This window comes from Sinohyriopsis cumingii, chromosome 15 (assembly GCF_028554795.1).
Source record: "Sinohyriopsis cumingii isolate HCF-2022 chromosome 15, ASM2855479v2, whole genome shotgun sequence".
Lineage (NCBI taxonomy): Eukaryota > Metazoa > Mollusca > Bivalvia > Unionida > Unionidae > Sinohyriopsis > Sinohyriopsis cumingii.
Genome location: NC_142975.1, coordinates 126,725,237 through 126,738,621, shown reverse-complemented (window position 1 = coordinate 126,738,621; position 13,385 = coordinate 126,725,237). Strand labels below are relative to the sequence as shown.

General features: G+C 34.5%; 1 protein-coding gene across 2 annotated transcripts in view; it reads left to right on the top strand.

Annotated features, from left to right (window-relative positions):
* LOC149782714 (ankyrin repeat and SAM domain-containing protein 6-like) overlaps positions 1-13,385 on the top strand; it is a 59,155-nt gene that overhangs the window by 8,165 nt on the left and 37,605 nt on the right. For both annotated transcript variants that reach the window (XM_089934214.1, XM_089934215.1), the window contains exons 2-6: positions 2,436-2,480; positions 5,115-5,322; positions 9,857-9,954; positions 10,737-10,872; positions 11,413-11,443. In XM_089934214.1, coding sequence (XP_089790340.1) covers positions 2,436-2,480; positions 5,115-5,322; positions 9,857-9,954; positions 10,737-10,872; positions 11,413-11,443 — 518 coding nt within the window. The remainder of the gene's footprint in view (positions 1-2,435; positions 2,481-5,114; positions 5,323-9,856; positions 9,955-10,736; positions 10,873-11,412; positions 11,444-13,385) is intronic.

The following is a 13,385-nucleotide window of genomic DNA, read 5'->3' as shown; positions in this document are numbered from 1 at the left end:
ATCAACTTATGGTTTTTCCCAGTGGTGTCACATTTAAAGTGAAAATCATTCATACTTATTGAAAAGAATTTACAGAAAAATACAATAACAATTCTGTTAAGCAGATATTTGGAACTATATAATATAATTGGTACTGTTAGTTCTTGTGTCCCTGATAGTCACAACCATGTTTGTTTTCATTTTTATTAGTTTTGATAACATTTCATGCAGTAAATTGACCATTAAGTTTGCAAACATTTTGTCCTAAAATATCACAAAGTGTCTGATCACCTCAGTCTATAAAGTGCTGAAGTTACATCTCTTCCCCACCCCACTTATTGCTTTGCAGGTTCTTAGACTCTGGTTAATTTTAACATTTGGGCTACAGTCTTGTTTCTGTAGGTGAGACCCCCAAAATAATATGTATTTTTGAGGTTTCACGAGAAAAAAAATTGGTTGGGCAGAATATGATGTCATGTACTTTATGGGCACCTCCATTTAAAAGGCTGTGAACCACAGTTGTGTGATGTAATTTTATTCTTTTAGAAAGACACCAGTATTTTTCAACAATTTGATGTTATATGGTAGATATGCACAGTTGATATAATTACTTAAATAATTTTTTGTGTTTGATACAACAGGCTGTGCTGAACCTGCTGCCAGCAGGTCACATGTTGCCTAGTCCTTCACATTGTGTGACCATGGCCATGTATTCAGTCCATTCAAATATATGCATTTTAATTAATATGCATAATTAGTGATAAGGAATTGTTCTCTCTCATGCAGTCTGCAACCTCAAGCATTTTAGACATTTTGACTTCAACCCCAAAGGTTGGATACCCTTGATGTACAGCATGCCGAGGTAGCAGTTGAATAATGCTTTCCTGTTTCATTGTATAGGCACTAAAAATAGGGTGGAGAAATAATGTCCTTAATGAGTGTGATATCAAATACTGTTACTTAAGAACAAAATGAAATGTGGATCGTTCACAACATTCAGAAAGTACAGAATCATTTTGTTGTTGTCCTTGATCCCATTTTTATGGTTAGAACAGTCCCTGTTGATGGCAATCAAACAATTGTGTTGGATGGGAAACTGAAAATAAGGTGTTTATCTTTGTGTCTTGACAACATTCAGTTTATTTGGGTCTTTTTGCGCATCCTCTTTAAAATCAAGTATTACAATCATAAAATTTCGAAAATTTCATCTTGCAAATATGTTAAGCATAAATGTTAATGCATTTCTGGTGAAATTGCCTTGTACAAGATGAATACTAGATAAGAAAGATGTTATCTATTACAGTTATTTAAGTTATGGGTGTAAAGAGATTAGCACAAAGGTATCACCTCATCAAATCTGCAGGTGAATCCAATTTTAATGCCATTCATGATGTAATGTTAAAGTTATGGATTACATATATGTGTATATATATATATATATATATATATATACACAGTGGAGCCTCGTTAATCCGGACACATTCGTTCCCAGCGAATGTGTCCGGATTAACGAGTTTTCCGGATAATTGAATCATGCACATTTTTTATTTTACAATATCATCACACCATATATATGTACATGTATATGCTAGCTTTAAATGTAATGTACTGTATATTCAATAATGGTTGAAATAAATTAATGAATACATCTATTAATTTGTGTTTATTTCACATTATTATAACATGTGCTTTTACGTATATACACAGTAAATAGAAGTTTAGACAATTAACACATTGAACACATCACACTATGTTCATCTACATGTATTACTGTACATACATTTATTATGTCAATTTCCTGAAGAAGTCTGTAACCTTTGTTTGCCAGGATTCTTTGGTGGATCTATCTGATCCCAGTGTGTTTATTTAATTATTAACACCCCTGTCGGCAACTAGCTAAAACAGACATTGTTTATACAATCGCTGGTTACAATATGGTCAAGCTACTTAGTTATTGATAGTGGCCATATATTCTCAAGGGCCTCACTACTGTGTTTTATGTATTATTCTTCTGATTGTATATTCACATACGATTTTTCGAATTTTCTTATTTTTGGACAGATTATTTCCGGATTATCGAGACAAGTTTTAATGTAATTTTACACTCTGGTCCCCGATTTTGATTTCCGGATCTGGAACGTGGATTTCTTGATTAACGGAGCAAATTAACATTTAGGAATTCTGTTCCCGTTGAATTATGTCCGGATAGCGAGGTTTCCAGATACACGGAGTCCGGATTAACGAGGCTGCACTGTATATATATGTGTGTGTGTGTATATATATATATATATATATATATATATATATATATATATATATATATATATTCACACTTTTAATGCCTATTTGTAGCATTAGACTTTTTCTTTTTCCTTAACTGTAACACAATATCCATGTTGTTAGGACCAACACAGTTCAGGTTGTGTCAGTGTTCAACTCGATTTGTGTTTTTACAGCACCAGAAGAAGTGAAGCCAGATATTATTGAAGCTGCTAAACATGGTGAGTTTGCTAATTTATGTGTATTGCTGATCACTTTAGTATTGTTTTAACTGCTTGTTTTATTATAATGCACAATAATGTAACAATAATGATGTAATAATAATCTTTGATGGAGATTTAAAAGTTCTTTTCATATTTACAGAAAAATAACCCCTTTCAAAAATATTTTCGTGTTTTCCATGAATTAAATATCTGTCGTGTCAAATGCTTAGATTAGCAACCAGTGTTCTCTATAGGTCTCCCATTTAGGTGTGATGAGTAGGGATGACCTTTGGCAGGGGTGGGGCGTAGACTGATAAAAGTGTGCTACTGTTATAAGATACTTTCTTTTCATTAGTGTGTTTCTTTACTTGAGGAGTGAAATGTCATTAATTCATTAATTGGCACATAAAATGGGCCTGAGTCAAAGGACTTTTTTTTAACAACCAAGACAGTATGTTACTGAACTTGAAATACAAAATCATTGCATTATGGTCCTGCCTGGGACATAGGAAGGATTAGACATAGCAATTATCAATCCATCTGTACAGAGTGTACATTTGCTTACTTTGTTTTTCAAGGGAAATAACCTGTTTTTATTACATTAAGGGAGACTTTTCCTAGAAATTGAGATTAAAGGCCACGAGTTCAAAGGCCACAGTAAGCTCTTTATATTTTAGTGTGTGTATGTGGAGGGGACCTACTGGTTCCAGGTTTTGGATCTAACAATACTAGATTATTATCTCTTATTGCTATGGATAAGTTCACATCAAAGGACATGTTTTCCCTAGGATTTAAATATCAATACTGGTATGGAAGTCAGAGATCAGTGTCAAGATCATAGTGTTGGGATGTGTGTGTGTGTGTGTGCGTGCATTAGACTTTTAACCGAGTTAACCAGTATGTACTTAGTGCACCCATGGGTCCAGGTATTAAAGGTCAAGATCACAGGTTGAGATGTTTATAAGTTGTGTGAAAGTGCTGTATTGTGTGTTCCCATACATGTATTGTCATTAGACTTCTAACCTATTAGCAGATGAATAGGATGGTTAAAAGGTGAAGGTCAGGGGTTTAGTCATGTGTTAATAGGACTGCAGTGACATCATTGCAGATGAAATGATTAATTTATATTATCTTTTAGATTTTTTAGCTCAAAATGCTCTAAGTGCGGTGTATATATATATGAGAATTTTTTTTGTCTGCACCTTATCTTTAGTTCTTTTTGCCTAATCCGATCAAGCTTTGTGTATGTGTTGCATATGATAAATGGAAGACCAAGTGGTTTTGTGTCAATAGAACAGAGGCCAATATTACAGTAACTTGAAGAAGAAAAATGGGTTCTGCACAATATCAGGAATTCTTTCTCACCTTGAGACAAGAATGATAATGTTGATTTTAGGGTTAAAATGTCACCAATGCTGATGTCATTGTGGGTTTGATGCCATTTTTCAGCACTTGATAGGCTATACGTGATGGCCTGTATAATTCACTGGAGGAAGAACTCAGGAAAACCTGCATAAGAACCCCTGACCAATGGGAAGTTACTGGTAACCTTTCTCACATTGGTCAAGTCTGATACTCGAATCCATGCTTACAGAGTTGAGATGGCAGTGATTGGCAAATGCTGGCACTGTAGACCACTCCTCCCACTGAGATTGAAAGAAGAAATATGGTTTCCACCAAATATCTTCACATTGTGGGCATTTAATGTTAAATTTATATGAAATGTTGATGATATAAAAGTTTTGATAAATTTTTGACAATTTAAATAATAGATTCAGAATGTAGTGTTTAGCTTTGCATAACAGTATCTAACCAGGGACTTTCTAGGTCAGGATCTACCATTACACAGGCATTGGTGTGTTTCTTTTTTTTTATAAACAGACCTAAATCTAATTTTCCTTGATCTGGTCATTTATTCTATATCTCTGATCATGCTTTTAAATAACAGTCTGTACTGATCCATTCAAAAATAATGTTACTTATAAAGATGATTGTTGCATTGGTATTCTTTCCACATTTTTAAAACTGATAATCATTGGAAAATGAGTAAGAAGTTTGTACATGCAGAGTGTATCTTTGTGTTGCAAAAGCTTTTGTAAATAGAGTAAGAGAGTCATGCTTTCTAGACAAAGTCACAATTGTTGATATGCGACTTTGGCAAAGAAGTTTGTTTAAATGTTATTGGAGAACACGGCTAAATTCTTCATGTACGTTTTTTAAATTTGGATATGTTTCTTGTATTAAGTATCTATTATTTTTTCAAAATATCTTTTTGTGAATGAAGTACAAACTTTGCACTAGACAGTAATAAAGGTGACACCAATGGATTTTCTTGTTCATTTTACAGCTTTAAAATCCATTTTTGGTTGGTAGCATTTAGCCACCAGGATCAAAGACACTCCCTTTTTAAAGCCAGACTCCAAACACCTTCTGATTCTCAAATTGTCTTTATGCAAGCAAAAGAATGAAGTTTGTATAGTATATTGGAAGATTAGGGTCGATAGTGTTTGTTTGAAGTCCAAAAATGAAAAAATGCACAGAATCAGGTCTGAAAGAGTATGATGTGATTGCATATCTGTCACACAATTCACAGTTAGATTAATATTATAGATTAGCAAATAAAGTACAGGAATGTTTCATTCTGTGATGCAGGTGATATTTACCGGATTAGTGAAATCCTTGAGTTAGATGTCAGTCAGAGGGATGCATGCAATCCACAGGATGGTGCTACTCCATTGATGTTTGCTGCCATGACTGGGAGGTTGAACATAGCTCAGCTCCTGGTTGAAAAAGGCTGTGATATCAACAAACAGGACACAATTAGCGGCTGGACAGCACTCATGCAGGCCACGTATCATGGGTATAAATGAATTCAGTGTCTCCATAATTTTATTGGATCATATGGTTGTGTGCTGCCTGAGACATATCTATTTTTATCCTCCAGCTTTGAATTTGGAAGGGTTTATTGTTTTGTCTTTGTCATTCCATCCATCCATCCATCATCCATCCATTATTCCATAATCAAGTTTTCGACATTGATCACTCTTTGAATCACTGTTGCATAAATGGTCATTTTTTTGGAGTGGATTTCTGTATTGGTATATATAGCATGCTGCCACCGGATTTGAGGGAATTATTTGTGGGCTGCAAGAAAAAATGAACATTGATTCATCAGAGAACAGATAAAGACCACTTTTGGCTCAAAACCACAATGATTGATAGCCACAAAAATATGAATTTGCTGAAATTCTAACATTAAAAAAATTTGACTGAAAGATTTTTAAGCAAAGGCTTTAGATTTATTTTGATTCTTTTTTTTTATGCCATAAACATTAGGAACAGGCAGTTTATAATAAGTTGGGTATGGTAGTATTGGTAACACTGGTCAACAGTGAAATCATTACTGACTTGAAAAGGCCCTAATCTGTAGTATTTTGGTGTGCCGAACACGAATATAACCGTGAAAAATTTGTATTGGCTCTCGTTTTGAAGATATTCATATACCTCATTTTCTATGTTTCACTGTGTAAATTTCTCCAGTAGGACTGCAGCAACATCCGGAATAATGATGTAACATTGCATAATACCATCATGCTCACATCATCCACAGTTGATTGCATCATTTTCTGATGCAATGCAATACTAATGCCATGCGGCTGCTGAAGTAAGTTGACGTCAGCAGTGTACTATACATGTGTAGGCCTATTATACTAATGCCAGGCGGCTGCTGAAGCTGACGTAAGCAGTGTACTATATAAAGCCCAATCAGATAGGTTCAGCATTTAAAATATTTTAGACGTTGTGCGAGACAGTTCAAGCTACTGTTACATAAAACTTATTATTTTATCCATTTACGTACAATAAAGAACAGTAATGCCTCGAAAGTGTGTTAATACCGCGGACAATTTTTGCTATATTTGTGGGGAAGTGACATTTGCCAACCAGAAGAAAAGTATCAATTCTCAAGTGAAGAAGGCATATCATCTTTACTTCGGATGCAAGGTTGGTGACCAAGACAAGCCTTGGGCTCCGCATATATGCTGTGCTACATGTACAACACAGCTTTCACAGTGGTTGAATTGCAAAAGGTCATCAATGCCGTTTGCAGTCCCAATGGTGTGGAGAGAGCCAAGCAACCACCTAAATGACTGTTACTTCTGCTTGGTTCCTCCTCTTTCCGGTGGAATAACGAAGCGAAAGAAGTCGAGAATAGTCTACCCAAACATTCCGTCTGCATTGAGACCAGTTCCACATGGTGAGGGACTTCCTATTCCAGAACCTCCAGCAGAATATTCTCTTGATTCATCTGACGAAGACAAAGGTGAGTCGACCTGTTCTTCTCCTGGTCCATCAGCATGCAGTGATCCAGATTTTCACTGTGGTGCATCATCAACCCCACACAGAATAACACAGGAAGAACTAAATGACCTGATTCGTGATTTGGACTTATCAAAGAACAAGGCAGAATTGCTAGGATCAAGACTCCAACAATGGAATCTTCTAGAAGAAGATGTCACAATTACTGCATATCGAAAGCGCCACCAGCAATTGAAGCCTTTCTTCAGAAAGGAAAGTAATCTGATATTCTGTTCCGATATTGAGGGCCTCATGAATGCTTTAAAAATCACTCATGACCCACAAGAATGGAGACTATTTGTGGACTCTTCGAAACTGAGTCTCAAGGCTGTGCTTTTGCACAATGGAAACATTCTTCCATCTATTCCAGTAGCGTATGCTGTCCACATGAAAGAGACATACGATAACTTAAGGCAGCTACTGAATTCCATTGAGTATAACAAGTACAGCTGGCACCTCTGTGGTGATTTGAAGGTAGTTGCCCTTTTAATGGGACTGCAGCAAGGATATACAAAATACATGTGTTTCTTATGCGAGTGGGATAGTCGAGCAAGGGAAATGCACTACATGAGGAAGGAATGGACTCACAGGCAGAATGTAGCCATTGGAGAGAAGAATATCCAACACCCAGCTCTGGTTGAGGCTCAGAAAATCTTGCTACCACCCCTTCACATCAAACTAGGTTTGATGAAGAACTTCGTGAAAGCCATTGACCGGACTTTGCCAGCATTCCGATACTTGCATGAAAAATTCCCTCGACTCAGTGAAGCAAAGATTAAAGAGGGAATTTTTGTGGGTCCTCAGATTCGAGAGCTTTTCAAAGATGACCGGTTCAACAACTTGCTGGAAGGTGACGCGAAACAAGCATGGAATGCTTTTCGCCTAGTTTCTACAAACTTCCTCGGAAATGTTAGGGCAGAAAACTATAAGGAACTAGTAGAAGACATGTTGATGAAGTATAAGAAACTTGGCTGCAATATGTCTCTAAAGATTCACTTCCTTCATTCCCATTTGGATTTCTTTCCTAGCAACTGTGGTATTGTTAGTGATGAACACGGCGAACGTTTTCATCAAGATATCACAACAATGGAACAAAGATACCAGGGAAAATGGTCCACTACAATGCTGGCTGACTACTGCTGGACACTCCTCAGAGATGCTCCCGAACAGCTGTACAAGAGACAGGCGAAGAAATCTAAGATGTAGTCAATGACTTGATTTTTTATAGGTAGGCTATTACAGTTGACCTTTTACTATTGGAATGCATTTCGTTATGTAAACATTAATTTCTTGCAGATTACAAAAAAACTAGAGCCAATTTTGCAATTTGACTGTCATATTCGTGTTCAGCACATAAAAATTGATAAGAATTGACTAATTTTATTTCAGTAACATGACTTTTGTAAAAATTTGTTGTCCAGTGTAATCTTTATTATTCCTGAAATAATTAGCTCAATGGTCATAGACCAGAATATCTTGTGGTATGGACTGTTGTCTGTCGGTCTTTTAGCAGTTTGTTATCGCTACCCCGAAACTACTTAGAGGATTTCATTAAAAGAATTTGTTGATGTCTGTTAGGTTCTAAATAAAATAGGGGCCAATCTGATGTCCAATATGGCCATCACATCAGCCATCTTGTAAGTCATGTGATTGCTGTTCTTGAAAGTCATATTGAAATGAGATTTTCACCAGAAGACTTCTGATGATGTTTGACTAGTCCTAAATGAAAATCTTGCTGTTTCTAATTCTCCTGGATGAAAAGTCATATTGTTGTTGGGTTTTCACCGGAAGACTTGTTATGATGCTAATTGGTCCTAAATGAAAATGGCATGACTTGCACATCCATTATAGCCACCACATTGGTACTGCTTGGACATCCAATATCTTATTATTGCTATTCCTTCTGAATTTATGGTCTTAACAACATGAGGTTCTTCATGAGTTGGTCCTAAATGAAAATGGTGTGACTTGTACATCCAACATAGCCACCACATTGGTACTGCTTGGACATCCAATATCTTATTATTGCTATTCCTTCTGAATTTATGGTCTTAACAACATGAGGTTCTTCATGAGTTGGTCCTAAATGAAAATGGTGTGACTTGCACATCCAACATAGCCACCCCATTGGTACTGCTTGGACATCCAATATCTTATTATTGCTATTCCTTCTGAATTTATGGTCTTAACGACATGAGGTTCTTCATGAGTTGGTCATAAATGAAAATGGTGCGAAGTTGACTTCTAATATGGCCGCCACAATGGCCATATTGAAAGTTTTGTTATTGTGCTTTCACCCAAAGACTGCTCATGATACCTAAATGGAAATGGTACTAATCTGTTGTCCAAGATGGCCACCATGGCTGGTTTGTTACTTTTCCAAAACAAAAGTCATCACTGTGGGATTTCTCAGTAGCTAATTTGAAAATCTTGTTATTGTTGAAGAATATTAGAGATTGTTTTAACACTCAGCAGTTAAAAGAATACAATTTTCAAGGAATTATTGTTATTATTTCTTTGGTACAGTTAACTTAGTCAAATCAGAATATTTCCTTTATTGTTTGTAAAAAGTGTCTATACCCATGTAAATTTATAGAAGTTTAGTCGCTTCCATGGAAAGGCGTTCTTCCATGGATAATCTAAGCATTAGTAGCTTCCATGGAAATGCATTCTTCCATGGATATTCTATGTATTACCTCTTTTTAAAATGATGTTAATTTGGTTTGAGCTTCTTAGTTAAACATTGTAGCCAATATGTAAATGCTGACATGCATAAATTGGTGTGCCAATTCACCTTTTGTTTAATTTTGTGAAGAGAAATGAACTTTTGGAGTTAAAAACATAGTAATTTGTAACTATAAAAAATGCATGTCAGATAGCATACCAGTAAGTTAGTCTGTGATTAATACTTGCTAAAAAAAACTTGATTTATTATACAGTCTGAGTTTTCTCTATACTGCTTGTAAGAGCAAGAAGGTTTAGATTAGGAATTTACAAATAAGAATTTGCAGATTGACATTATATTAATTTTTTTGCAGGAAAAAGGCTGTAGCAGTGTTTTTGATAAATGTTGGAGCAGATGTTACTATTCAGGCAAGGAATGGGTGCACAGCTTTTGATATGGCTTCACTTATTGGTAAGTTCTGCTGAGTCTGCAACAATTAAATCTCAAAGTTCAAATCATGTCGTTGTGAGATATAACATTTTATCCATATTGAATATTTGTATACTGTAGATCATTAAAAAACCTGTATATATCTTTTTAAGTTCTCTTGAGCAAACATGTCAGCATCATATATATATATATATATATATATATATATATATATATATATATATATATATATATATATATATATATATATATATATATACTCTGTTACTATGATAACATTGAGTTCTAATACAGATCATAGAAAAATTCTATATTGCATTATTTTTTTTCTTTTGCTGGTGTTGATGCCAATTTTAACACTTTATTGGCTATGTTATACTGAGGAAATGGAAGCTAAATATCTTTTTCAAAGACATGGATAGCTGACCCAGGTTGGTCTGGAGGGAACCTGCAGCATTTGGATTACAAGACTTGTGCACATCCATCTAAGTTACCATCGCTCCCATTGCTTCATTGGGTGACGATCTGAATTTGAAAATGCATTTGTTTCATGCTGTGTATGTTTTATTGGAACATTTCTACTACAATCATGTTTGCTGTTTACTTTTTTTCACTCATATCTATGATAATTTGAACAGGGAAAGTTTCTGAAGTTTATCTCAAGGCTGCCCACTTTTAATTATTATAAAACTATGGATCCATTGCAGTTACTGATATTAAAATACTTGCATCATTAAAGAATTTATTTTTTTATCTTATTTGGAATAGCTAATTCTGGGGCTAAAACTATTCATTTATTTCAGATGATGTTGACACCGACCTGTTGAGATTGCTAGCAGATCGTACTCTTAAAATCAGCAAAGGGGAGAAAAGTGGAAAGTCAAAACACTGGTCAAAACAAAATGGATCAGCTGTTATGACTATTAATGCCGATCCCATGTATGTTCTACTTATAAAATAGCTTTTGTCATTCACAACCTTTTTAATTTTGATTAAAAAAAGTTGAGATTTGTATTGCATCAGGTACATTCAGTTTCCTGTAGATCATCACTAATATTGAAACAAGGCTGAAATGAGCAATTCCTATGGTGTTAGCTAAATTAAGCATAGACACAACATTCCCTTTCTTTCATTGAATTTTATTATTTAATTAAGAGTTGTTTTAATGATTTTAGAAGCCCGTGGAACTGTAAGTTGTTTTTTGTTGGGGGGGGGTCAGGCTTTTATATTACAGTAGGAATGCATATAGGTTGATTATGAGACATGTTTTAAAAGAAAATGATTCTTATTGCAGTCAGAATTTGACTATACATTTGTACAAAATAGTTTAAAATGTATTTATTTTTTTTAAAAAGTGCTGTATCATTTTGTTGGCACAAATGTAATCACAACTGTAGCATTCAAGTATTGTGACCAACTTTAATTCAGCTTCAATTTTGAAAATATTTGTTTACCACTGCAGTTTTTTTTTATTTTTAGGTTAGATGAGCAGCCAAAAAGTGGTTTAAAGGTGAGTTGATATTAGTTTAACTGAAACAGAGTAGGAAAAAATATCACTTATAGAAGATTAGCAAACATGGAAATTGTTCAGTTTATATGTAATTGGGATTAGGGTTAAATATGTCATTCAGAAGACACCATTTAGTCAAGTGAGTAAAGATTTTTATTTTGTTAGGCTTAACTTAAATTCGATCTCCTTTTAAAACATCTGTTATTGCTCTAATTAAATGGTTCATCATATTATAGTTCATCATATTATAAAGACTCGTTCAGAAATACAGTTCATGGATGTGAGTATGACAAAAAGTACATTCATTATATTTTGACTCTTGTTTATTTGTTCGGTTTTGTCTTGCTTGTGATGGGTGTCACAAAAGGCATATCATAGGGATTGATCACACTTTCTGTTGTCTATTTCCTTCCATCAGTCCAAGATAAACTCCTTGGTTAATTTTTTAAAAATTCAGTATCTGTTTTTATTAATGGCACTTCATTTGACTTGGCCTGTAAATTCATGAAAAAAGTAAAAGAAGCATCCCTAAAAATGTAAAGTCAAGGAGGTAAAAGGTCAAGGTAATGGAGCTAATGTTTATTTTTTTGTTGGATAGTGAATGCATATTTTTGTGTGAATCAGACAGTATTATCAACTTCTGCCATGGATAAATTATCATCAGATCAAATAAACAAGAGTCTACCATGGGATATAAAATATTGCTTCTACTGTGGAGGTCAAAACAGTGATGGTCAGAAATAAAGTTAAAATACAATGTGTCACAGGTAGTTGTCAGACTGAACCAGATTTACTGTTGCTTTTTGAACTTCCTTGGGGATGATAGATTCATTGGTCCATTGGGGTTAAGGTCATAGCTTGAATTGTTGTACATCTTTTTTAAAATAATTTTTTGTAAGCTATATCTTATGTTCCATAGATAGAGATTGTTATAAGATCTGAGACATGAAGTGAATTAAAAAACCCAGAACTTGTGGAGTGCCAATTTTCATATATTTCGTAGGTGCTACAAACTGCAGATGAAAGCTTTTTATGCTTTTGTTGGTAACATAACTAAGCACCAAAGCAGGTGATCTGGGCTGGCCTCGATTGGTAAAAAGCCTGTGATTGTTGGATTATGAACCTTGCACTCTAGAAACAGAGCTCCTTTGGCTCCCACAAATTTTAAAGACCTAACAAAAATTATCTTTCTGTGGTAACTAGTACTCTTGCTCCAATCCATGAATTTAAGGACCTACAAAAGTATACTTTTTCAGAAATCTGAAAATTTTGAAACCCTAAAAAATAAATGTATTCATAATAAGTTTAATAAAGGAGATAATCAGGTTTATTTTTGTGGGTGTTTTAAATGGGCAGAGGTCAAGGTTACACACAAGAGAATAAATTTATTTTTGTTGCTATTCTATGAAGTGTTTGGTAGAATTGGCAGTAAAACTCTTAAATAAAAGAACTAATGTCAAGCGAAGTATATTTTAGGCATAATAGTTTGTATTTAACAAAATCATTAACTTAAATTACCTATTTACTTTAATCTAAATTTTATATTAATAATTTGCTAATATCGATATTTAATATAAAAGGCTCTTCATATTTGATTTTGTTTGCTAAGTGCTATAATATTTTGCTAGACGCACCCATATATCTTTTTTAAGATATGTAAGGGTATAGAATATGTGCCACAAGTCACCAATACCTACTTTTGCCCTGCATCTTAGTTGCAGCTTGTACATGTAGGGAAACTATCAGTACTTTCCACAGTCATGAAATCTCTTGTTACTGGCAGTTTATTTATAAATTTCTCATAGAATCACTTAGTTTGCATATGGTTGGGTGACACAAATTCAGATAGTTTATTCTTGGGTCAGGTTAGAACCATACTCAGATCTGACCATTGAATGGACTGAATTTAGCCTTGAGGCCACAGTTGAGGACATTTATAGGA